General features: G+C 47.1%; 1 protein-coding gene across 1 annotated transcript in view; it reads left to right on the top strand.

Moving 5' to 3' along the window:
• The window catches only part of unc5ca (unc-5 netrin receptor Ca), a gene marked incomplete in the record, with an annotated part of 261,508 nt that overhangs the window by 96,892 nt on the left and 138,747 nt on the right, over positions 1-25,869 (top strand). The window contains 1 exon segment of the mRNA XM_055918711.1: positions 16,925-17,068. Coding sequence (XP_055774686.1) covers positions 16,925-17,068 — 144 coding nt within the window.

The raw sequence follows: 25,869 nt of genomic DNA, 5'->3' as shown, positions 1-25,869 counted from the left end.
GGAGGGCGAGAGGAAGAGGGAGAGCTAGCAGGCCAGCCAGGGTCTGGATCATTAGCCCACTTCAAATGGATTTCCTCTGTAACCAATCGCCTGCGAGAGAGAGCAGGATCCATTATACATTTCCCATCATACACTCTTCAGGTTTCCTTTCTGGAAGCTTTACTACGGAGTCAGATTACTGCCAAAATGTTGAACGCACATTAAGTTGCATTCATTACTAACGTTACTTTGGAGTCGTAAATATGTCAAGGTGTAAAATAGAATTGCAAAGGTAAAAACCAACATTGTCAACATAACATTATGCCTAGACTTATTTACGATTCTAGCATTGCGTGCTTCCAACCTTCTGGCAGGTATCTGACTCCATATCTGACACTCCAGAAGGAATTTCTGCGTCCAAGATGGCACCCTATTCCCTATGTAGTGCACTACAATCACCTAGGGCCCATAGCACATCACTGTGTGACCCAAGGTGGCGCCAAGGGTACTGCTTTATGACCGGTCAACGCATCGTTTGTGTCATTCTTATAAAACTGTGAGCTAAGTTTTACAGTATTGCTTTCCCGTTAATTCCACATTTTTGGCTGTATCTTTGATTCAGGGTACTAATGTCCTCACATTGGAGTGATCGATAGGGTACAGCACTGTCTTTTACCAGCTCTGTGGCTACGGTCTGCAATTAAGGACAGGGGTCCCTAGGGTTGAATGGTAATAAGGTATCCATAAGGAGAGTGTGGTCTCTGAGTTACAGTAGCACCATTAGCAGGATATTAGAGGGCATTAGAATGCCGGTAACACTGCCCTGTGGTGACGACCACAGCTGCTTTCCAAATGGCACCCTATTCCCTTTATAGTGCACTACTTCTGACTAGGGCTCACGAGGAATAGGGAACACTATTTAGGGAATAGGGTTCCATTTGGGATGAAATGGGCTAATCGGCTGTGATGATTTGTGCCTCATGCTATTCCTTTATTACCGTCACACTCCCATCGATTTTTCCGTCTCCTGTCCTTCGTCTCTCGTTCCCTCTCATTCCCTCTCTCCTTCTCTTTCTCCCTCACTAGGGAACCGAGTTCCATTGTCGTGTGAATCGCAAGCTTCAATTATTTATGGCCATGATGGTTCATAAATGAGGTCAATTACTTTCCGTGTCAGTGCACAACGTCGTTCCTGATGATGGGTGTGTGTTTGTGTGCATGCATATGTGTGTGTGTCCGTAGAGCATGCAAGTCAAGGTGTGGGCATGCTCATCGAGGCTCAGCTCCCCGTGGACTCCCTAACTTGTCCCATAATGCCGCGGTTCACCGGAGGAGGAGGTACCGGAGTTTGGAACCAGGAGGGACTATGATGATCAATCACATTCAGGGTGGCAGACTGATGTACTCCTTCCATCCCTCCCTCTCTCCTTCCTTCCTTCCTTCCTTCCTTCCTTCCTTCCTTCCATCCCTCCCTCACTCCCTCTCTCCTTCCTTCCTTCCTTCCTTCCTCCATATCTCCATACCTCTCCTCCAACCCTGCAATCTGTCATAGTCCAGTACTCCTGCTCTATCCACCATCCACCCCCTGGCTCCTCTCATTCTCTGTTACTCCACCCCCTGGCTCCTCTCATTCTCTGTTACTCCACCCCCTGGCTCCTCTCATTCTCTGTTACTCCACCCCCTGGCTCCTCTCATTCTCTGTTACTCCACCCCCTGGTTCCTCTCATTCTCTGTTACTCCACCCCCTGGTTCCTCTCATTCTCTGTTACTCCACCCCCTGGTTCCTCTCATTCTCTGTTACTCCACCCCCTGGCTCCTCTCATTCTCTGTTACTCCACCCCCTGGCTCCTCTCATTCTCTGTTACTCCACCCCCTGGCTCCTCTCATTCTCTGTTACTCCACCCCCTGGTTCCTCTCATTCTCTGTTACTCCACCCCCTGGCTCCTCTCATTCTCTGTTACTCCACCTCCTGGTTCCTCTCATTCTCTGTTTCTCCACCCCCTGGTTCCTCTCATTCTCTGTTACTCCACCCCCTGGCTCCTCTCATTCTCTGTTACTCCACCCCCTGGCTCCTCTCATTTTCTGTTACTCTACCCCCTGGTTCCTCTCATTCTCTGTTACTCCACCCCCTGGCTCCTCTCATTCTCTGTTACTCCACCCCCTGGTTCCTCTCATTCTCTGTTACTCCACCCCCTGGTTCCTCTCATTCTCTGTTACTCCACCCCCTGGTTCCTCTCATTCTCTGTTACTCCACCCCCTGGTTCCTCTCATTCTCTGTTACTCCACCCCCTGGCTCCTCTCATTCTCTGTTACTCCACCCCCTGGTTCCTCTCATTCTCTGTTACTCCACCCCCTGGCTCCTCTCATTTTCTGTTACTCCACCCCCTGGTTCCTCTCATTCTCTGTTACTCCACCCCCTGGTTCCTCTCATTCTCTGTTACTCCACCCCCTGGCTCCTCTCATTCTCTGTTACTCCACCCCCTGGCTCCTCTCATTTTCTGTTACTCCACCCCCTGGTTCCTCTCATTCTCTGTTACTAAACCCCCTGGTTCCTCTCATTCTCTGTTACTCCACCCCCTGGCTCCTCTCATTCTCTGTTACTCCACCCCCTGGTTCCTCTCATTCTCTGTTACTCCACCCCCTGGTTCCTCTCATTCTCTGTTACTCCACCCCCTGGTTCCTCTCATTCTCTGTTACTCCACCCCCTGGTTCCTCTCATTCTCTGTTACTCCACCCCCTGGCTCCTCTCATTCTCTGTTACTCCACCCCCTGGTTCCTCTCATTCTCTGTTACTCCACCCCCCTGGCTCCTCTCATTCTCTGTTACTCCACCCCCTGGCTCCTCTCATTCTCTGTTACTCCACCCCCTGGCTCCTCTCATTCTCTGTTACTCCACCCCCTGGCTCCTCTCATTCTCTGTTACTCCACCCCCTGGTTCCTCTCATTCTCTGTTACTCCACCCCCTGGTTCCTCTCATTCTCTGTTACTCCACCCCCTGGCTCCTCTCATTCTCTGTTACTCCACCTCCTGGCTCCTCTCATTCTCTGTTTCTCCACCCCCTGGCTCCTCTCATTCTCTCTTACTCCACCCCCTGGTTCCTCTCATTCTCTGTTACTCCACCCCCTGGTTCCTCTCATTCTCTGTTACTCCACCCCCTGGCTCCTCTCATTCTCTGTTACTCCACCCCCTGGCTCCTCTCATTCTCTGTTTCTCCACCCCCTGGTTCCTCTCATTCTCTGTTTCTCCACCCCCTGGCTCCTCTCATTCTCTGTTTCTCCACCCCCTGGTTCCTCTCATTCTCTGTTACTCCACCCCCTGGTTCCTCTCATTCTCTGTTACTCCACCCCCTGGCTCCTCTCATTCTCTGTTACTCCACCCCCTGGTTCCTCTCATTCTCTGTTACTCCACCCCCTTGTTCCTCTCATTCTCTGTTACTCCACCCCCTGGCTCCTCTCATTCTCTGTTACTCCACCCCCTGGTTCCTCTCATTCTCTGTTACTCCACCCCCTGGTTCCTCTCATTCTCTGTTACTCCACCCCCTGGCTCCTCTCATTCTCTGTTACTCCACCCCCTGGTTCCTCTCATTCTCTGTTACTCCACCCCCTGGTTCCTCTCATTCTCTGTTACTCCACCCCCTGGCTCCTCTCATTTTCTGTTACTCCACCCCCTGGCTCCTCTCATTCTCTATTACTCCACCCCCTGGCTCCTTTCATTCTCTGTTACTCCACCCCCTGGCTCCTCTCATTCTCTGTTACTCCACCCCCTGGTTCCTCTCATTCTCTGTTTCTCCACCTCCTGGTTCCTCTCCTTCTCTGTTACTCCACCCCCTGGTTCCTCTCATTCTCTGTTACTCCACCCCCTGGTTCCTCTCATTCTCTGTTACTCCACCCCCTGGTTCCTCTCATTCTCTGTTACTCCACCCCCTGGCTCCTCTCATTCTCTGTTTCTCCACCCCCTGGTTCCTCTCATTCTCTGTTACTCCACCCCCTGGCTCCTCTCATTCTCTGTTTCTCCACCTCCTGGTTCCTCTCATTCTCTGTTTCTCCACCTCCTGGTTCCTCTCATTCTCTGTTACTCCACCTCCTGGTTCCTCTCATTCTCTGTTACTCCACCCCCTGGCTCCTCTCATTCTCTGTTACTCCACCCCCTGGCTCCTCTCATTCTCTGTTACTCCACCCCCTGGCTCCTCTCATTCTCTGTTTCTCCACCCCCTGGTTCCTCTCATTCTCTGTTTCTCCACCCCCTGGTTCCTCTCATTCTCTGTTTCTCCACCCCCTGGTTCCTCTCATTCTCTGTTACTCCACCCCCTGGTTCCTCTCATTCTCTGTTACTCCACCCCCTGGCTCCTCTCATTCTCTGTTACTCCACCTCCTGGCTCCTCTCATTCTCTGTTTCTCCACCCCCTGGCTCCTCTCATTCTCTGTTACTCCACCCCCTGGCTCCTCTCATTCTCTGTTACTCCACCCCCTGGTTCCTCTCATTCTCTGTTACTCCACCCCCTGGCTCCTCTCATTCTCTGTTACTCCACCCCCTGGTTCCTCTCATTCTCTGTTTCTCCACCCCCTGGTTCCTCTCATTCTCTGTTACTCCACCCCCTGGTTCCTCTCATTCTCTGTTACTCCACCCCCTGGTTCCTCTCATTCTCTGTTTCTCCACCTCCTGGTTCCTCTCCTTCTCTGTTACTCCACCCCCTGGTTCCTCTCATTCTCTGTTTCTCCACCTCCTGGTTCCTCTCCTTCTCTGTTACTCCACCCCCTGGTTCCTCTCATTTTCTGTTACTCCACCCCCTGGCTCCTCTCATTCTCTTTTACTCCACCCCCTGGCTCCTCTCATTCTCTGTTTCTCCACCCCCTGGCTCCTCTCATTCTCTGTTTCTCCACCCCCTGGCTCCTCTCATTCTCTGTTTCTCCACCCCCTGGCTCTTCTCCTTCTCTGTTACTCCACCCCCTGGCTCCTCTCATTCTCTATTACTCCACCCCCTGGCTCTTCTCATTCTCTGTTTCTCCACCCCCTGGCTCCTCTCCTTCTCTGTTACTCCACCCCCTGGCTCCTCTCATTCTCTATTACTCCACCCCCTGGCTCCTTTCATTCTCTGTTACTCCACCCCCTGGCTCCTCTCATTCTCTGTTACTCCACCCCCTGGCTCCTCTCATTCTCTGTTACTCCACCCCCTGGCTCCTCTCATTCTCTGTTACTCCACCCCCTGGCTCCTCTCATTCTCTGTTACTCCACCCCCTGGCTCCTCTCATTCTCTGTTACTCCACCCCCTGGCTCCTCTCATTCTCTGTTACTCCACCCCCTGGCTCCTCTCATTCTCTGTTACTCCACCCCCTGGCTCCTCTCATTCTCTGTTACTCCACCCCCTGGCTCCTCTCATTCTCTGTTACTCCACCCCCTGGCTCCTCTCATTCTCTGTTTCTCCACCCCCTGGCTCCTCTCATTCTCTGTTACTCCACCCCCTGGTTCCTCTCATTCTCTGTTACTCCACCCCCTGGCTCCTCTCATTCTCTGTTACTCCACCCCCTGGCTCCTCTCATTCTCTGTTACTCCACCCCCTGGCTCCTCTCATTCTCTGTTACTCCACCTCCTGGTTCCTCTCATTCTCTGTTACTCCACCCCCTGGCTCCTCTCATTCTCTGTTACTCCACCCCCTGGCTCCTCTCATTCTCTGTTACTCCACCCACTGACTCCTCTCATTTTCTGTTACTCCACCCCCTGGTTCCTCTCATCAAATCAAATCAAATACAATTTTATTGGTCACATACACATACTGTATTTAGCAGATGTTATTACGGGTGTAGTGAAATGCCTTGCGAGGGTTAACACGCTTAAATGTCTTACTCACGTTGGCCACGGAGAATGAGAGCCCACAGTCCTCGGGAGTTGTCCGCGTCGGTAACACTGTGTGTGTCCCTCGAAGCGGGCGAAGAAGGTGTTTAGCTTGTCCGGGAGGAAGACGTTGGTGTCCGCGATGTTGCTGGTTTTCCCTTTATAATCCGTGATTGTCTGTAAACCCTGCCACATACGTCTCGTGTCTGAGCCGTTGAACTGGGACTCAACTTTGTCTCTGTACTGACGTTTTGCCTGTTTGATTGCCTTACAAAGGGATTAACTGCACTGTTTGTATTCAACCGTATTCCCTGTCACCTTGCCATGGTTAAATGCGCACACTTTCAGTTTTGCACGAATGCTGCCATCTATCCATGGTTTCTGGTTTCTGTAGGTTTTAATAGTCACAGTGGGAACAACATCCCCTATACACTTCCTGATGAACTAAGTCACCATGTCAGTGTATATGTCAATGTTATTCTCAGAGGCAACCCGGAACATATCCCAGTCCGTGTTATCAAAACAGTCTTGCAGCATGGATTCCGATTGGTCAGACCAGCTTTGAACAGTCCTTACCACGGTTACTTCCTGTTTGAGTTTCTGACTTCATTCTCTGTTACTCTTGGTGTGGACTTGAATGAGCATGCTGCTCTATCTGTTTCTGCTGACTGAGCGCTTGGCGGTTGACTGAGCGTCTCTCTCTGTCTCTCTCTTTCTGTCTCTCTGTCTCTGTCTCTCTGTCTGTATCTCTCTGTCTGTCTCTCTCTCTCTGTCTGTCTCTCCCTCTGTCTGTATCTGTATCTCTGTCTCTGTATCTCTGTCTGTCTTTCCCACTCTCCCTGTCCTTCTCTCTATCAATTAAATGTATAATCTCTCTCTGTCTCCGTCTCTCTGTCTCTTTCTCTGTCTGTCTCTGTTTCTCTGTTTCTCTGTCTCTCTGTTTCTCTGTCTCTCTGTCTCTCTGTCTCGCTCTCTCTCTGTCTCTCTCGCTGTCTGTCTCTCTCTGTCTGTCTCTCTGTATCTCTGTCTGTATCTCTGTCTCTCTGTCTTTCCCTCTCTCCCTGTCCTCTCTATCAATTAAATTCATTATCTTTCTCTCTCTGTCTCTGTCTCTCTGTCTGTCTCTATCAATTCAATTAATTCCCTCTATCTCTCTCTCTCTCTCTCTCTCTCTCTCTCTCTCTCTCTCTCTCTCTCTCTCTCTCTCTCTCTCTCTCTCTCTCTCTCTCTCTCTCTCTCTCTCTCTCTCTCTGTCTCTCTCTGTCTCTCGCTCTGTCCCTCTCTCTGTCTCTCTGTCTTTCCCTCTCTCTGTGTCCTTCTCTCTATCAATTCAATTCATTCTCTCTCTCTCTCTGTCTCTCTTTCTCTCTCTCACTCTCACTCTTTTCCTCGCTCTCTGCTGTATCTGACTGTGACTGCTGAGGAGGAAATCCACAGTATCTATGTCTCCCCTCTCTCTCCTTTGTGTCTCCTCTCTTTGTGTCTGTGTGAGGTTCTTATAAAACAATAGTGCCACAAGGCTCTTAAGTTCTCTCTGTTCCCCCAAGGCCCATTTTGACCCGCTGGTGATCGTATTCAAAACATCCTTTGAGTTCCTTTACCATGGTTTCTGTCTCTGTATTCTCCAAAGGAATCTCCAGCCTTTTATTCGAAAGGGAGAGACTTCAGTTATGTCTGCGAGAGGAGCTGCCTGCTCTTCTTCTTTATTCATGCACACGCTGTGCAAGTGGGTAAAGAAGTGGTTGATTAGAGAGAGAGGTGGTGAATTGTCTTTCGGCCCAGTCAAAAACGATGACTGAATTGACTAAATTCCCATGCAGTTAGAATATGCGGCAAAACCTTGATAGTGATAGATATCATCTTGAAAGCTGTGGCAAATCTATGGGGCCCTCCCCAAGTTTGTGTTTTCAGACTTAGTTTGATGTCGAGGATGTCTGTACCTGTAAAGTAAAGCTCCAGTGGTTCCTGTTGGTGTTTTCAATGTTCAGAAATCAGACGTTCCCATTTGGAGATGCCAGTCAGCAAGTTTGTTCTCCTGGCGTGTGTGTGTGTGTGTGTGTGTGTGTGTGTGTGTGTGTGTGTGTGTGTGTGTGTGTGTGTGTGTGTGTGTGTGTGTGTGTGTGTGTGTGTGTGTGTGTGTGTGTGTGTGTGTGTGTGTGTGTGTGTGTGTGTGTGTGTGTGTGTGTGTGTGTGTGTGTGCGTGCGAGCAGTAGAAGGACAGAAAGCCCAAACTCAAAGTGGCACGACTCCATTCCTAAACATATTCGCCAAATAAATGACTGCCTGCCGAGAATACAACACGTTTTAGTATTATCAGCACCATGAATTATCTCTGGGCCCATTGTGTGTAATGGCTTAGCCTGTCATGACTTCTAGGACTGTCTCTGCTGCTCCTCTTGTTCTGTCTGTCTACTGTCTCTCTACTCCTCTTGTTCTGTCTGTCTACTATCTCTCTCTGCTCCTCTTGTTCTGTCTGTCTACTGTCTCTCTCTACTCCTCTTGATCTGTCTGTCTACTGTCTCTCTCTACTCCTCTTGTTCTGTCTGTCTACTGTCTCTCTCTGCTCCTCTTGTTCTGTCTGTCTACTGTCTCTCTCTGCTCCTCTTGTTCTCTGTCTACTGTCTATCTCTACTCCTCTTGTTCTGTCTGTCTACTGTCTCTCTCTGCTCCTCTTGTTCTCTGTCTACTGTCTCTCTCTACTCCTCTTGTTCTGTCTGTCTACTGTCTCTCTCTGCTCCTCTTGTTCTGTCTGTCTACTGTCTATCTCTACTCCTCTTGTTCTGTCTGTCTACTGTCTCTCTCTGCTCCTCTTGATCTGTCTGTCTACTGTCTCTCTCTGCTCCTCTTGTTCTGTCTGTCTACTGTCTCTCTCTACTCCTCTTGTTCTGTCTGTCTACTGTCTCTCTCTGCTCCTCTTGTTCTGTGTCTACTGTCTCTCTCTACTCCTCTTGTTCTCTGTCTACTGTCTCTCTGCCCCTCTTGTTCTGTCTGTCTACTGTCTCTCTCTACTCCTCTTGTTCTGTCTTTCTACTGTCTCTCTCTACTCCTCTTGTTCTGTCTGTCTACTGTCTCTCTCTACTCCTCTTGTTCTGTCTGTCTACTGTCTCTCTCTGCTCCTCTTGTTCTGTCTGTCTACTGTCTCTCTCTACTCCTCTTGTTCTCTGTCTACTGTCTCTCTCTGCTCCTCTTGTTCTGTCTGTCTACTGTCTCTCTCTACTCCTCTTGTTCTGTCTGTCTACTGTCTCTCTCTGCTCCTCTTGTTCTGTCTGTCTACTGTCTCTCTCTACTCCTCTTGATCTGTCTGTCTACTGTCTCTCTCTGCTCATCTTGTTCTGTCTGTCTACTGTCTCTCTCTACTCCTCTTGATCTGTCTGTCTACTGTCTCTCTCTGCTCCTCTTGTTCTGTCTGTCTACTGTCTCTCTCTGCTCCTCTTGTTCTGTGTCTACTGTCTCTCTCTACTCCTCTTGATCTGTCTGTCTACTGTCTCTCTACTCCTCTTGTTCTCTGTCTACTGTCTCTCTACTCCTCTTGTTCTGTCTGTCTACTGTCTCTCTACTCCTCTTGTTCTGTCTGTCTACTGTCTCTCTACTCCTCTTGTTCTGTCTGTCTACTGTCTCTCTGCTCCTCTTGTTCTGTCTGTCTACTGTCTCTCTCTGCTCCTCTTGTTCTGTCTGTCTACTGTCTCTCTCTACTCCTCTTGTTCTGTCTGTCTACTGTCTCTCTCTGCTCCTCTTGTTCTGTCTGTCTACTGTCTCTCTGCTCCTCTTGTTCTGTCTGTCTACTGTCTCTCTCTGCTCCTCTTGTTCTGTCTGTCTACTGTCTCTCTCTGCTCCTCTTGTTCTGTCTGTCTACTGTCTCTCTCTGCTCCTCTTGTTCTGTCTGTCTACTGTCTCTCTCTGCTCCTCTTGTTCTGTCTGTCTACTGTCTCTCTCTACTCCTCTTGTTCTGTCTGTCTACTGTCTCTCTCTGCTCCTCTTGTTCTGTCTGTCTACTGTCTCTCTCTACTCCTCTTGTTCTCTGTCTACTGTCTCTCTGCCCCTCTTGTTCTGTCTGTCTACTGTCTCTCTCTAATCCTCTTGTTCTGTCTTTCTACTGTCTCTCTCTGCTCCTCTTGTTCTGTCTGTCTACTGTCTCTCTCTGCTCCTCTTGTTCTGTGTCTACTGTCTCTCTCTACTCCTCTTGATCTGTCTGTCTACTGTCTCTCTACTTCTCTTGTTCTCTGTCTACTGTCTCTCTACTCCTCTTGTTCTGTCTGTCTACTGTCTCTCTACTCCTCTTGTTCTGTCTGTCTACTGTCTCTCTCTGCTCCTCTTGTTCTGTCTGTCTACTGTCTCTCTGCTCCTCTTGTTCTGTCTGTCTACTGTCTCTCTCTGCTCCTCTTGTTCTGTCTGTCTACTGTCTCTCTCTGCTCCTCTTGTTCTGTCTGTCTACTGTCTCTCTCTGCTCCTCTTGTTCTGTCTGTCTACTGTCTCTCTGCTCCTCTTGTTCTGTCTGTCTACTGTCTCTCTCTGCTCCTCTTGTTCTGTCTGTCTACTGTCTCTCTCTGCTCCTCTTGTTCTGTCTGTCTACTGTCTCTCTCTGCTCCTCTTGTTCTGTCTGTCTACTGTCTCTCTGCTCCTCTTGTTCTGTCTGTCTACTGTCTCTCTCTGCTCCTCTTGTTCTGTCTGTCTACTGTCTCTCTCTACTCCTCTTGTTCTGTCTGTCTACTGTCTCTCTCTGCTCCTCTTGTTCTGTCTGTCTACTGTCTCTCTGCTCCTCTTGTTCTGTCTGTCTACTGTCTCTCTCTGCTCCTCTTGTTCTGTCTGTCTACTGTCTCTCTCTGCTCCTCTTGTTCTGTCTGTCTACTGTCTCTCTCTGCTCCTCTTGTTCTGTCTGTCTACTGTCTCTCTCTGCTCCTCTTGTTCTGTCTGTCTACTGTCTCTCTCTACTCCTCTTGTTCTGTCTGTCTACTGTCTCTCTCTGCTCCTCTTGTTCTGTCTGTCTACTGTCTCTCTCTACTCCTCTTGTTCTCTGTCTACTGTCTCTCTGCCCCTCTTGTTCTGTCTGTCTACTGTCTCTCTCTACTCCTCTTGTTCTGTCTTTCTACTGTCTCTCTCTACTCCTCTTGTTCTGTCTGTCTACTGTCTCTCTCTACTCCTCTTGTTCTGTCTGTCTACTGTCTCTCTCTGCTCCTCTTGTTCTGTCTGTCTACTGTCTCTCTCTACTCCTCTTGTTCTCTGTCTACTGTCTCTCTCTGCTCCTCTTGTTCTGTCTGTCTACTGTCTCTCTCTACTCCTCTTGTTCTGTCTGTCTACTGTCTCTCTCTGCTCCTCTTGTTCTGTCTGTCTACTGTCTCTCTCTACTCCTCTTGATCTGTCTGTCTACTGTCTCTCTCTGCTCATCTTGTTTTGTCTGTCTACTGTCTCTCTCTACTCCTCTTGATCTGTCTGTCTACTGTCTCTCTCTGCTCCTCTTGTTCTGTCTGTCTACTGTCTCTCTCTGCTCCTCTTGTTCTGTGTCTACTGTCTCTCTCTACTCCTCTTGATCTGTCTGTCTACTGTCTCTCTACTCCTCTTGTTCTCTGTCTACTGTCTCTCTACTCCTCTTGTTCTGTCTGTCTACTGTCTCTCTACTCCTCTTGTTCTGTCTGTCTACTGTCTCTCTACTCCTCTTGTTCTGTCTGTCTACTGTCTCTCTACTCCTCTTGTTCTGTCTGTCTACTGTCTCTCTCTGCTCCTCTTGTTCTGTGTCTACTGTCTCTCTCTATTCCTCTTGATCTGTCTGTCTACTGTCTCTCTACTCCTCTTGTTCTGTCTGTCTACTGTCTCTCTCTACTCCTCTTGTTCTGTCTGTCTACTGTCTCTCTCTGCTCCTCTTGTTCTGTCTGTCTACTGTCTCTCTCTGCTCCTCTTGTTCTGTCTGTCTACTGTCTCTCTCTACTCCTCTTGTTCTGTCTGTCTACTGTCTCTCTCTGCTCCTCTTGTTCTGTCTGTCTACTGTCTCTCTGCTCCTCTTGTTCTGTCTGTCTACTGTCTCTCTCTGCTCCTCTTGTTCTGTCTGTCTACTGTCTCTCTCTACTCCTCTTGTTCTGTCTGTCTACTGTCTCTCTCTGCTCCTCTTGTTCTGTCTGTCTACTGTCTCTCTCTACCCCTCTTGTTCTGTCTGTCTACTGTCTCTACTCCTCTTGTTCTGTCTGTCTACTGTCTCTCTCTACTCCTCTTGTTCTGTCTGTCTACTGTCTCTCTCTACTCCTCTTGTTCTCTCTGTCTACTGTCTCTCTCTACTCCTCTTGTTCTCTGTCTACTGTCTCTCTGCTCCTCTTGATCTGTCTGTCTACTGTCTCTCTCTACTCCTCTTGTTCTGTCTGTCTACTGTCTCTCTCTACTCCTCTTGTTCTGTCTGTCTACTGTCTCTCTCTGCTCCTCTTGTTCTGTCTGTCTACTGTCTCTCTCTACTCCTCTTGTTCTGTCTGTCTACTGTCTCTCTACTCCTCTTGTTCTGTCTGTCTACTGTCTCTCTACTCCTCTTGTTCTGTCTGTCTACTGTCTCTCTGCTCCTCTTGCTCTGTCTGTCTACTGTCTCTCTCTGCTCCTCTTGTTCTGTCTGTCTACTGTCTCTCTACTCCTCTTGTTCTGTCTGTCTACTGTCTCTCTCTACTCCTCTTGTTCTGTCTGTCTACTGTCTCTCTCTGCTCCTCTTGTTCTGTCGGTCTACTGTCTCTCTCTGCTCCTCTTGTTCTGTCTGTCTACTGTCTCTCTCTACTCCTCTTGTTCTGTCTGTCTACTGTCTCTCTCTGCTCCTCTTGTTCTGTCTGTCTACTGTCTCTCTCTGCTCCTCTTGTTCTGTCTGTCTACTGTCTCTCTCTGCTCCTCTTGTTCTGTCTGTCTACTGTCTCTCTCTACTCCTCTTGTTCTGTCTGTCTACTGTCTCTCTCCACTCCTCTTGTTCTGTCTGTCTACTGTCTCTCTGCTCCTCTTGTTCTGTCTGTCTACTGTCTCTCTCTGCTCCTCTTGTTCTCTGTCTACTGTCTCTCTCTACTCCTCTTGTTCTGTCTGTCTACTGTCTCTCTCTGCTCCTCTTGTTCTGTCTGTCTACTGTCTCTCTGCTCCTCTTGTTCTGTCTGTCTACTGTCTCTCTCTGCTCCTCTTGTTCTGTCTGTCTACTGTCTCTCTCTACTCCTCTTGTTCTGTCTGTCTACTGTCTCTCTCTACTCCTCTTGTTCTCTGTCTACTGTCTCTCTCTACTCCTCTTGTTCTCTGTCTACTGTCTCTCTCTGCTCCTCTTGTTCTGTCTGTCTACTGTCTCTCTCTGCTCCTCTTGTTCTGTCTGTCTACTGTCTCTCTCTACTCCTCTTGTTCTGTCTGTCTACTGTCTCTCTCTGCTCCTCTTGTTCTGTCTGTCTACTGTCTCTCTACTCCTCTTGTTCTGTCTGTCTACTGTCTCTCTCTACTCCTCTTGTTCTGTCTGTCTACTGTCTCTCTCTACTCCTCTTGTTCTCTGTCTACTGTCTCTCTCTACTCCTCTTGTTCTCTGTCTACTGTCTCTCTCTGCTCCTCTTGTTCTGTCTGTCTACTGTCTCTCTCTGCTCCTCTTGTTCTGTCTGTCTACTGTCTCTCTCTACTCCTCTTGTTCTGTCTGTCTACTGTCTCTCTCTGCTCCTCTTGTTCTGTCTGTCTACTCTCTCTCTACTCCTCTTGTTCTGTCTGTCTACTGTCTCTCTCTACTCCTCTTGTTCTGTCTGTCTACTGTCTCTCTCTGCTCCTCTTGTTCTGTCTGTCTACTGTCTCTCTCTACTCCTCTTGTTCTGTCTGTCTACTGTCTCTCTCTGCTCCTCTTGTTCTGTCTGTCTACTGTCTCTCTCTGCTCCTCTTGATCTGTCTGTCTACTGTCTCTCTCTGCTCCTCTTGTTCTTTCTGTCTACTGTCTCTCTCTACTCCTCTTGTTCTCTGTCTACTGTCTCTCTCTACTCCTCTTGTTCTCTGTCTACTGTCTCTCTCTGCTCCTCTTGTTCTGTCTGTCTACTGTCTCTCTCTGCTCCTCTTGATCTGTCTGTCTACTGTCTCTCTCTGCTCCTCTTGTTCTGTCTGTCTACTGTCTCTCTCTGCTCCTCTTGTTCTGTCTGTCTACTGTCTCTCTCTGCTCCTCTTGTTCTGTCTGTCTACTGTCTCTCTCTGCTCCTCTTGTTCTGTCTGTCTACTGTCTATCTCTACTCCTCTTGTTCTGTCTGTCTACTGTCTCTCTCTACTCCTCTTGTTCTCTGTCTACTGTCTCTCTCTACTCCTCTTGTTTTGTCTGTCTACTGTCTCTCTCTGCTCCTCTTGTTCTGTCTGTCTACTGTCTCTCTCTACTCCTCTTGTTCTGTCTGTCTACTGTCTCTCTCTGCTCCTCTTGTTCTGTCTGTCTACTGTCTCTCTCTGCTCCTCTTGTTCTGTCTGTCTACTGTCTCTCTCTACTCCTCTTGTTCTCTGTCTACTGTCTCTCTCTACTCCTCTTGTTCTCTGTCTACTGTCTCTCTCTGCTCCTCTTGTTCTGTCTGTCTACTGTCTCTCTCTACTCCTCTTGTTCTCTGTCTACTGTCTCTCTCTGCTCCTCTTGTTCTGTCTGTCTACTGTCTCTCTCTACTCCTCTTGTTCTCTGTCTACTGTCTCTCTCTACTCCTCTTGTTCTGTCTGTCTACTGTCTCTCTCTACTCCTCTTGTTCTGTCTGTCTACTGTCTCTCTCTACTCCTCTTGTTCTCTGTCTACTGTCTCTCTCTGCTCCTCTTGTTCTGTCTGTCTACTGTCTCTCTCTGCTCCTCTTGTTCTGTCTGTCTACTGTCTCTCTCTACTCCTCTTGTTCTGTCTGTCTACTGTCTCTCTACTCCTCTTGTTCTGTCTGTCTACTGTCTCTCTACTCCTCTTGTTCTGTGTCTACTGTCTCTCTCTGCTCCTCTTGTTCTGTCTGTCTACTGTCTCTCTCTGCTCCTCTTGTTCTGTCTGTCTACTGTCTCTCTACTCCTCCTCCTCCCTCTCTGTACCAGGGTGTTATTTAGCTCTATTTCTTTTCCTCTCTTCCTGCCCCGCTCTCTCTCCTTGTTACTTTTATTTCACACACACACACACACACACACACACACACACACACACACACACACACACACACACACACACACACACACACACACACACACACACACACACACACACACACACACACACACACACACACACACACACACACACACAAGCACAATCCAAATGACGGTTAAGATTTTAAGTTGCCATTTCTTTTCATTTTTTATGTTCCTCTACAGTAGGATCTCTGTGTTACATCACTGTTCCTCTACAGTAGGATCTCTGTGTTACATCACTGTTCCTCTACAGTAGGATCTCTGTGTTACATCACTGTTCCTCTACAGTAGGATCTCTGTGTTACATCACTGTTCCTCTACAGTAGGATCTCTGTGTTACAGCACTGTTCCTCTACAGTAGGATATCTGTGTTACATCACTGTTCCTCTACAGTAGGATCTCTGTGTTACAGCACTGTTCCTCTACAGTAGGATCTCTGTGTTACATCACTGTTCCTCTACAGTAGGATCTCTGTGTTACAGCACTGTTCCTCTACAGTAGGATCTCTGTGTTACATCACTGTTCCTCTACAGTAGGATCTCTGTGTTACAGCACTGTTCCTCTACAGTAGGATCTCTGTGTTACATCACTGTTCCTCTACAGTAGGATCTCTGTGTTACAGCACTGTTCCTCTACAGTAGGATCTCTGTGTTACAGCACTGATCCTCTACAGTAGGATCTCTGTGTTACAGCACTGTTCCTCTACAGTAGGATCTCTGTGTTACATCACTGTTCCTCTACAGTAGGATCTCTGTGTTACAGCACTCTTCCTCTACAGTAGGATCTCTGTGTTACAGCACTCTTCCTCTACAGTAGGATCTCTGTGTTACATCACTGTTCCTCTACAGTAGGATCTCTGTGTTACATCACTGTTCCTCTACAGTAGGATCTCTGTGTTACATCACTGTTCCTCTACAGTAGGATCTCTGTGTTACATCACTGTTCCTCTACAGTAGGATCTCTGTGTTACATCACTGTTCCTCTACAGTAGGATCTCTGTGTTACAGCACTGTTCCTCTACAGTAGGATCTCTGTGTTACATCACTGTTCCTCTACAGTAGGATCTCTGTGTTACAGCACTCTTCCTCTACAGTAGGATCTCTGTGTTACATCACTGTTCCTCTACAGTAGGATCTCTGTGTTACAACAGTCTTCCTCCTGGCTCTTCCACCTTGACGGCTGTAGTTTGAATTTTGCATGAGCACTAAGCTGGAGTTCTGACTCCCTACCGAGGAGCCTGCCCGATTGTTATAAAGAGTCTGTGTAAATCTCCTGAACCTGAAATAAACAGCCAAGTGATTTTCTCTCCCTGCCTCCCTCCACCTCCCTCTCTCTCCCTCCCTCCCTCCCTCTTCCTCCCTCCACCTCCCTCTCTCTTCCTCCCTCCACTTCCCTCTCTCCCTTCCTCCACCCCTCCCTCCCTCCCTCTTCCTCCCTCCACCTCCCTCTCTCTTCCTCCCTCCACTTCCCTCTCTCCCTTCCTCCACCCCTCCCTCCCTCCCTCCCTCCCTCCCTCTTCCTCCCTCTTCCTCCCTCTTCCTCCCTCTTCCTCCCTCCACCTCCCTCTCTCTTCCTCCCTCCACTTCCCTCTCTCCCTTCCTCCACCCCTATAATGGCAATGTAATCTCAATGTGTAATGTAATATATTGGCCATGTAATCTCAATGTGTAATGTAATATAATGGCCATGTAATCTCAATGTATAATGTAATATAATGGCCATGTAATCTCAATGTGTAATGTAATATAATGGCCATGTAATCTCAATGTGTAATGTAATATAATGGCCATGTAATCTCAATGTGTAATGCAATATAATGGCCATGTAATCTCAATGTGCAATGTAATATATTGGCCATGTAATCTCAATGTGTCATGTCGTATTATGGTCATGTATGCTCAATGATGTGTATCTAAGTGCTGTATGGCACTTAGAGTATCCACACAGATGTTGTGTATGTCCACTGAATATCCCTCTCAGAGAGTGTACTGTGTGTGTTGACGCCAGTATCGCTCTTCCCTGTGCAGGACTGGTGGTGCGTGAGGCCAGCATCGAGATCTTTCGGCAGCAGGTAGACGAGCTGTTTGGGCCAGAGGACTTCTGGTGTCAGTGTGTAGCCTGGAGCTCTGCAGGGACCACCAAGAGCCGTAAAGCCCACGTCCGCATCGCATGTGAGTCGCACATACACGCACACGCACACACACACGCACACACACACACACACACACACACACACACACACACACACACACACACATACACGCACACATACACGCACACACAGACGGGCACTAACACAGACACACACGTCAGCACATTCCCCCCTGCTGAATCTCAGCAGTGCCCTATCACACGCTGAGAGGTTTCACTGCAGGATGTAGTTTATAAGGGGGAATGGCTTGTCGAAGACGAAGCTTAAGTTTCAATCTCCAGGCCAGTCTCTGAATCTCTGAATCGGAATCTGATGTACTGATCTTACAGTCCCCTCTCTGACTGGTCAGTAATAATACTGATCTACAGTCCCCTCTCTGACTGGTCAGTAATAATACTGATCTACAGTCCCCTCTCTGACTGGTCAGTAATAATACTGATCTACAGTCCCCTCTCTGACTGGTCAGTAATAATACTGATCTTACAGTCCCCTCTCTCTGACTGGTCAGTAATAATACTGATCTTACAGTCCCCTCTCTGACTGGTCAGTAATAATACTGATCTACAGTCCCCTCTCTGACTGGTCAGTAATAATACTGATCTACAGTCCCCTCTCTGACTGGTCAGTAATAATACTGATCTTACAGTCCCCTCTCTCTGACTGGTCAGTAATAATACTGATCTTACAGTCCCCTCTCTGACTGGTCAGTAATAATACTGATCTTACAGTCCCCTCTCTGACTGGTCAGTAATAATACTGATCTTACAGTCCCCTCTCTCTGACTGGTCAGTAATAATACTGATCTTACAGTCCCCTCTCTCTGACTGGTCAGTAATAATACTGATCTTACAGTCCCCTCTCTGACTGGTCAGTAATAATACTGATCTTACAGTCCTCTCTCTGACTGGTCAGTAATAATACTGATCTTACAGTCCCCTCTCTGACTGGTCAGTAATAATACTGATCTTACAGTCCCCTCTCTGACTGGTCAGTAATAATACTGATCTTACAGTCCTCTCTCTGACTGGTCAGTAATAATACTGATCTTACAGTCCCCTCTCTCTGACTGGTCAGTAATAATACTGATCTTACAGTCCCCTCTCTCTGACTGGTCAGCAATAATACTGATCTTACAGTCCCCTCTCTGACTGGTCAGTAATAATACTGATCTTACAGTCCTCTCTCTGACTGGTCAGTAATAATACTGATCTACAGTCCTCTCTCTCTGACTGGTCAGTAATAATACTGATCTTACAGTCCCCTCTCCCCTCTATGAATGTGGTCCCAGTACTTCCTGTAGAACGTGTTGGTCTTGCTCTATAGCTGAAAAATACTGCCCTCTCCCTGGGCTTAGTGGGGTTGTCTGGAGGTCAACAGGAGAGACGGTGGTCATTGTGACGGATGGGTCACTCTGAGGCCACACAGGATAGTCAAACAGATCGGATAGTTTAAGGTCTAATATAACGCAGCATTTATTCAAGTTTCATTCAGTAGTCTGGAAAGCAGGATGTCTAGGGGAGATTCCTGACGGTCTCGTAAATTCTCCACGCCGCTCTCCTCCGCCGGCATCACATGACTAGTCCTGCGAGCCCCATGAAAGGCAGGTAATGTGCTGATTTTGGCTGGGGACCGGACCGAGGTGAAACTGTTGATGGGACTGGGGCAGTTATTTACTTAGCCAGACAGTGTGTGGCCCTTTCCAAAGGAAAGAGAGAGATCAGAGAGAAAGAAGGAGAGATCAGGGAGATGGAGAGAGAGAAGGGGATATCAGGGAAAAAGAGAGAGAGATAGAAGGAGAGATCAGGGAGAAAGAGGGAGTGAGAGAGAGAAGGAGAGATCAGGGAGAAAGAGGGAGGGAGAGCGAGAAGGAGAGATCAGGGAGAAAGAGGGATGGAGAGAGAGAAGGAGAGATCACAGAGAAAGAGGGAGGGAGGGAGAGATCAGGGAGAAAGAGGGAGGGAGAGATCAGGGAGAAAGAGGGAGGGAGAGAGAGAAGGAGAGATCACAGAGAAAGAGGGAGGGATAGAGAAGGAGAGATCAGAGAGAAAGAGGGAGGGAGAGGGAGGGAGGGAGAGAGAAGGAGAGATCAGGGAGAAAGAGGGAGGGAGAGAGAGAAGGAGAGATGAAAGAGGGAGGGAGAGAGAGAAGGAAGAAAGAGAAAGAGGGAGTGAGAGAAAATGAGAGATCAGGGAGAAAGAGGGAGTGAGAGAGAAGGAGAGATCAGGGAGAAAGAAGGAGGGAGAGAGAGAAGGAGAGATGAAAGAGGGAGGGAGAGAGAGAAGGAAGAAAGAGAAAGAGGGAGTGAGAGAGAGAATGAGAGATCAGGGAGAAAGAGGGAGGGAGAGAGAGAAGGAGAGATCAGGGAATGAGAGTGAGATCAGGGAAACGTGGAGAGAGGGAGCTCTGATGGCAGTAACAGTTCTGTCTCATCTCCTCCATAGGGCTTCCTCACTGCTGGAAGTTCACAGGGATGTCACAACTCACTAGGTCTGGATAAATGCTCTGCCCGTCCACTTTGACTACCAACTCTACTCACTGGGTTGCAGGTCCACAGTAGGAATGCTTGTCTCTGAGTCGACACGGAAATTCTTTAGATCCGACAGAGAGAACTGTGGATGAAATACACATAACAATGTCATTTTTTTGGAAGTTGGAGTTGGTTGTAAATTTGAAGAATCGAAGAAAGGGACTTAAAGTATGATTTTAAGCAGCAACTGTAGAGTGCCTGTGTTATTCCATTCAGATGTCCTAGCTTTCCCACAGAGGACCTCTTTCATTCAGTCGTATTGGAGGACAGACTGACTTGCCCCTCTACTGTTGACTGGACCACACGTTCTTCCTATATGATCATGTTCAAAATGACGAGGGCTTAGCGTGGCTTTGCCCTTGGTTCATTTGTCCCACAGCATGTGCAAGCAAACTTTGTGAGCGCTCCCTGAGAGCAGTTGTCGCTCAGGGTTATTTTACGGTTGGCCGTGTAACTTCTACAACGTCGTCAGCCTGGAACGTGACCGTGGCTTTGATAGTCGCCCCCCAGTCACTGTTTCTGTCTCTATCACAAGCTACAACTGTGGTGCACATGATCAGGAGTGATATCCGTCCACACCAGGCAATTACCTGTACTTCAAATCAAACTAAATCCTTTCTCCTTTCCTGTAAGAATCTCCACTTCAGATTAAAACGCTTTCTGGCAGGCAACCTTGCTGAGCAAATGTATTCCCTTCCATGCAATGGAAAGAAAGTGAGACCCATTTAACCCCCCCCCCCCCTCTTTTTCCTAGCGCCAACAGGCTGTTTAATCATTGGTAAAGTAACACTTTAGGGCGATAAATAAATGTGCACTTTGTTGTTGGAAAATGGTGATCAATGTTTTAGCCATAAAAGCTCCGGGGTGGTATGTATAGTCCATACACATAATTGAGGATATTAATTGTGTCTGTGATTTGTTGTTCCTACCGTAGCAGGGCACTTAAACGGTGACTTATCGGCAGATGCTGGGAACCTTTTCGATCTGTGATAAAGCAGAGGACACACTGTATGCACACACACACACACACACACACACACACACACACACACACACACACACACACACACACACACACACACACACACACACACACACACACACACACACACACACACACACACACAGGGTCACAAACTCTCTTGCCGATGATTTAGCTCACCATCACATCAAGCCTTTCTCCTTCAATAGATCAGCTCTGTGGCATGCCGTAAGCACCGGGACAAACTGAGCTCTCTTAGACCAGACATTTCAGAGGCCAGCAATTTGTTCTGTCACCACTGCTGATGCGTGTGCGTGCATAGCAATCAGGAGGCGAGGCCCAAAGGAAGCCAGCCAGCCAGTCCTGTGGGCAGTGCGTCTGTGTTTGTGCCTGTCTCCCGTTTAGTGCTTGGTGGAGTTTTTTGGGCGTGACTGGCTTTCTCAGTGGGTTACAGTACAGTAGCAGACATACACCAACACACAGAAACACCAGCGTCTCCACCCTAGCCACTGAACCGTTCTCCAGCTGCCTAGCTACCTAGCTCCAAGATAAGTGTTGAGAAAATGTCTATAAAGTCCAGTGGGAACGGACAGAGAGAAGTGAGAAGAAGTGCTTGTTCTCTAATGACATCGACTGTGATTCTAACGTTGTTTACCTTCAGTTCTCGGGAATGGAAAAAAGTGGTGTAAAAACACATGAATGTCAAACAACATGACTAAGCATGGCAGAAGCCTTGGGTGACTCAGACAGTGAGATATACAGTGGGAAAACAAGGAAGTAGAAACCGCGGCAGGGCTGTGTTCCATATGGCACACTACTCTTTATACCCAGCTAACACAAAACATTCTCAGAACCATATGTTTCTTAGCGCTTGGTGAGAGTGTGGTCGTCCTATTGGTTATTTTGCATACAACCTTCCCACAACGTTCTGGGAATGGTGCAGGAAAGTTGCTTGGCTTTGGGACATTCTCAGCACTTTTTAAGGAACTTTACAAAAAACTTGTATGACCTTATTAACAGAACATTTTCCTAAAAGTTCAAACATGATTACATTTAATTTCAATTTGGGTAATGTTCTAGGAACGTTCTCCAACTGGTTTGACATTGGGAATGTTCTCAAATAGTTCATAGAACGTTAAGAAACAACGTTATTCTGTTAGAATTTCAGTACTTCAGCAAAGGGGTTGGAACATAAGTACATTTTTTGAGGGGAAAAAACAGAACCTGGAACGAAAGTGATCTATACTAGTTCAAAAACAGAAACGTTCTTTTAAAAGCATGGGAACTGATTAATATCGTTATTTTACGTTCCAGGCATTTTTTTCCCAGTACCACAAAAAAAAGGCAACAAAGCGCCTGTGCATGCCCTTGCTCTGTCACTCAGAAATGTCTTCCAGTGTCTGTCTGCCAGCTGAAAGTCTTTGCCAGTGTATGTGCGTGTATAGGCTACCTGCCCCTCCCCGCCAAGTTAGTGCCGTGTCCTTAGCTAGCTATGTTGTGCTAGGTAGCGGATATGCTAACGTTAGCTAGCTAAACATTTTGCTATGGGCTGGCACTGGCAGTATGGGTTCATGGAAAGTGAATTAAATTGTTTCATATTGACAAACCACAGTCTACCCTACAGATGTCACAAGTGTGATTCAGAAATTATGGAGAGATTTTTCTTTTTAAATAACCTAGTTTAAAAAAAGGTTAAATTAAAATGAGGGAAGATGTACTTTTTCATTGCTAATTAAGCATACTATTGTTATCACATTTCACATTAGATGTATTAAAGCCTGGTGTCATTCTATTGCAGCTCTGCACACACAAGTGTTTTTTACCTTCCGTTTTGTACACCAGCTTCAAACAGCTGAAAATACAATATTTTTGCTCATGAAAAATATATTTCACAGCGGTTTAGACGGTACAATAATTATATACAAAATTAATGCTTGTTTTGTCACATAAATTGAAATTAGGCAAACTATTTTTTAAACCAGGAAATGGCAAAACGTTTTTTTTTGCATATTGCACCTTTAAGATTGGGCATATATAACACCCATTTAGTATAATTGCTCTGCTGAGCGGTGTAAGAGTATGTGGGGAGAGTTGGCGCTGTTCAACAGCACAAAGTTTTGAGAGGTGTTTCTGTGGCAACAGAATGTTCTAAATTAGGAACTTACAGATCACGTTGTTACGCAACAGCAGGCCAAGGTAGAGGAGTATTTCAACAGTGTCAGCTGATATCATTTGATATTTGGGAGTGTTATGAGATGACGAAAAGTGAAGATGTTTTAATGTCACATACACCAGAAAGTTTTTTTCTTTTACAGAGTCAGCCATAGTAGTACAGCACCCAGGGTGCAAATTAGCGTTAAGTGCCTTGCTCAAGGGCACATCGGTAGATGTTTTACCTTGTCCACTCACGGATTCAAACCAACAACCTTTTGGTTACTGGCTCAATGCTCTAACCACTAGGCTACCTGCCGCCTTGTGAAAGTAAAAATATAACAACAAAAGTAGCAATGTAACTGTAACCTCTCCCTCTTCTAGAGAGGTCCATAGCAGAGTTACAGTGCACACGAAAATCAACACCATCCCCCATGAGTCCTTGCTCCAGAATATAGGCGGTGATGAACACTCCACATCCCCGAAGCAAATCGCGTAGTGTGTATCTCTACGTCTCCTGAGCCCTCCTAAAGCACTTTTCATTTCCTCTGGATCTGGATAGAAATTGCTCTCATAGCCAACTTTTCACTTTAGCGTGATAAAGAGGGAAGGGAATTGCTTCTAGCCCCGTATCGCGAAAGTTCAACAAACCAAGGGATGCGTTTTGCTGCTGGTCTTTTTCTTTTTTTCTGGATTTTTTTTAGGCTAAATCCTGGTAATGAACTTTTGTAAGGAGGCATCATGTTTGATTCAGTTTGTTCATTCCCTGGAGGATTTATGACTGAAAATATCAACACAGAGATAGACAAGTTATATTGTGTGTGTGTGTGTCGCTGCCTTTCTTTGGTAGGCCTTAGACAGTAGTACATCCATAAGAATTTGCTAAGCAGTGTGCAAGCGAGTGTTTCTGTTATTGAGCGGGGTACTGCTGAGCTGTAGGCTCCAGCCTTCTCCGTCTTCCTTTGCCATTGAAAGGTTGCTATCCTTGATGAAATACCTATAGAGTGACTTTGAGCCTACAAGTACAACATCATCCACCACCTAGCTGACAGACCAGTTGATTAAGAACTCACTAGGGACTAGGAGAGAGAAAGGACACAGGAGTCACACACACACCGACACATACCGACACACACACACACACACACACACACACTGTCCTCACTTGGAAGTTGTGTTTAAAAAGACACCTTGAACAAGGTACAGTACTGTATAGTAGTACCCCACCCTGTTCTAGTCTAGAAGGTTAGATGTATAGTAGTACCCCACCCTGTTCTAGTCTAGAAGGTTAGATGTATAGTAGTACCCCACCCTGTTCTAGTCTAGAAGGTTAGATGTATAGTAGTACCCCACCCTGTTCTAGTCTAGAAGGTTAGATGTATAGTAGTACCCCACCCTGTTCTAGTCTAGAAGGTTAGATGTATAGTAGTACCCCACCCTGTTCTAGTCTAGAAGGTTAGATATATAGTAGTACTCCACCCTGTTCTAGTCTAGAAGGTTAGATGTATAGTAGTACCCCACCCTGTTCTAGTCTAGAAGGTTAGATGTATAGTAGTACTCCACCCTGTTCTAGTCTAGAAGGTTAGATATATAGTAGTACTCCACCCTGTTCTAGTCTAGAAGGTTAGATGTATAGTAGTACCCCACCCTGTTCTAGTCTAGAAGGTTAGATGTATAGTAGTACCCCACCCTGTTCTAGTCTAGAAGGTTAGATGTATAGTAGTACCCCACCCTGTTCTAGTCTAGAAGGTTAGATGTATAGTAGTACCCCACCCTGTTCTAGTCTAGAAGGTTAGATGTATAGTAGTACCCCACCCTGTTCTAGTCTAGAAGGTTAGATATATAGTAGTACTCCACCCTGTTCTAGTCTAGAAGGTTAGATGTATAGTAGTACTCCACCCTGTTCTAGTCTAGAAGGTTAGATATATAGTAGTACTCCACCCTGTTCTAGTCTAGAAGGTTAGATATATAGTAGTACTCCACCCTGTTCTAGTCTAGAAGGTTAGATGTATAGTAGTACCCCACCCTGTTCTAGTCTAGAAGGTTAGATGTATAGTAGTACTCCACCCTGTTCTAGTCTAGAAGGTTAGATGTATAGTAGTACCCCACCCTGTTCTAGTCTAGAAGGTTAGATGTATAGTAGTACCCCACCCTGTTCTAGTCTAGAAGGTTAGATGTATAGTAGTACCCCACCCTGTTCTAGTCTAGAAGGTTAGATGTATAGTAGTACCCCACCCTGTTCTAGTCTAGAAGGTTAGATGTATAGTAGTACCCCACCCTGTTCTAGTCTAGAAGGTTAGATGTATAGTAGTACCCCACCCTGTTCTAGTCTAGAAGGCTTAACATCTCTAACAAAGATATCTGAGGAGTATAGCAGTTTCACATTGAAACAAAGAGAAATATCTAGCTTTGCTTAAATTACTTCTTTGATTGGACAGGAATAAAAGGAAAGAGAGAGACAGAGAGACCGAGAGAGAGTGAGAGAGTGAAAGAGAGAGAGAGAGAGCTTTGGCAAGCACTAGTCCACCAGGCAGGCAAAGTCCCCCAACCTCCCCAAAAAACAGTGCTTCTGTACAATTTACGAGGGCTGCTGTTTCTAATCCACAGTTGTAGGAACATGACCAATTAATTCCACCCACCCGGGCCCGGAATTCCTGCTCAAACCTCAGGAGACGTGCTAGCGCGTAATGGAATAAAAACGCTGGCAATTGGTGAGAGTGGTTTGAACCCAGAAATCCCTAACAGGCCTGAGATACCGACTCATAAAGGTACGCTTGAAAAGAAGGGCAGGGGGAGGAGAGAGAAATGCGCCTTTGGTGCAAATTATTGTAGTAATGGGCCACCAGCTTTCTGCAGCCGTAAACAATTTGCTGCACCAGTTGTTGTCAGTGGCAGTGAGAGAGGGGGTCTCCTTTTCCTAACCTGGAGAGGCTGAGGCAGCAGAGAGAAGGAGCTAGTGCTGCTGATAAACACTCCCCAGACAGAGGAGAGTCAGGCACCAGCTTTAGCACTATGGCAACCCGCACCAGAGACTGTTGTCCGTTGGTGGTAGCCAGAAATCAAATCAAATATCAAATCAAATCAAATGTTATTGTTCACATACACATGGTTAGCAGATGTTAATGCGAGTGTAGCGAAATGTTTGTGCTTCTAGTCCCGA

This window comes from Salvelinus fontinalis, chromosome 4 (genome assembly GCF_029448725.1).
Source record: "Salvelinus fontinalis isolate EN_2023a chromosome 4, ASM2944872v1, whole genome shotgun sequence".
Classification (NCBI taxonomy): Eukaryota; Metazoa; Chordata; class Actinopteri; order Salmoniformes; family Salmonidae; genus Salvelinus; species Salvelinus fontinalis.
Note: the sequence above shows the minus strand (reverse complement) of the source record. Positions and strands in the feature narration are given on the sequence as shown.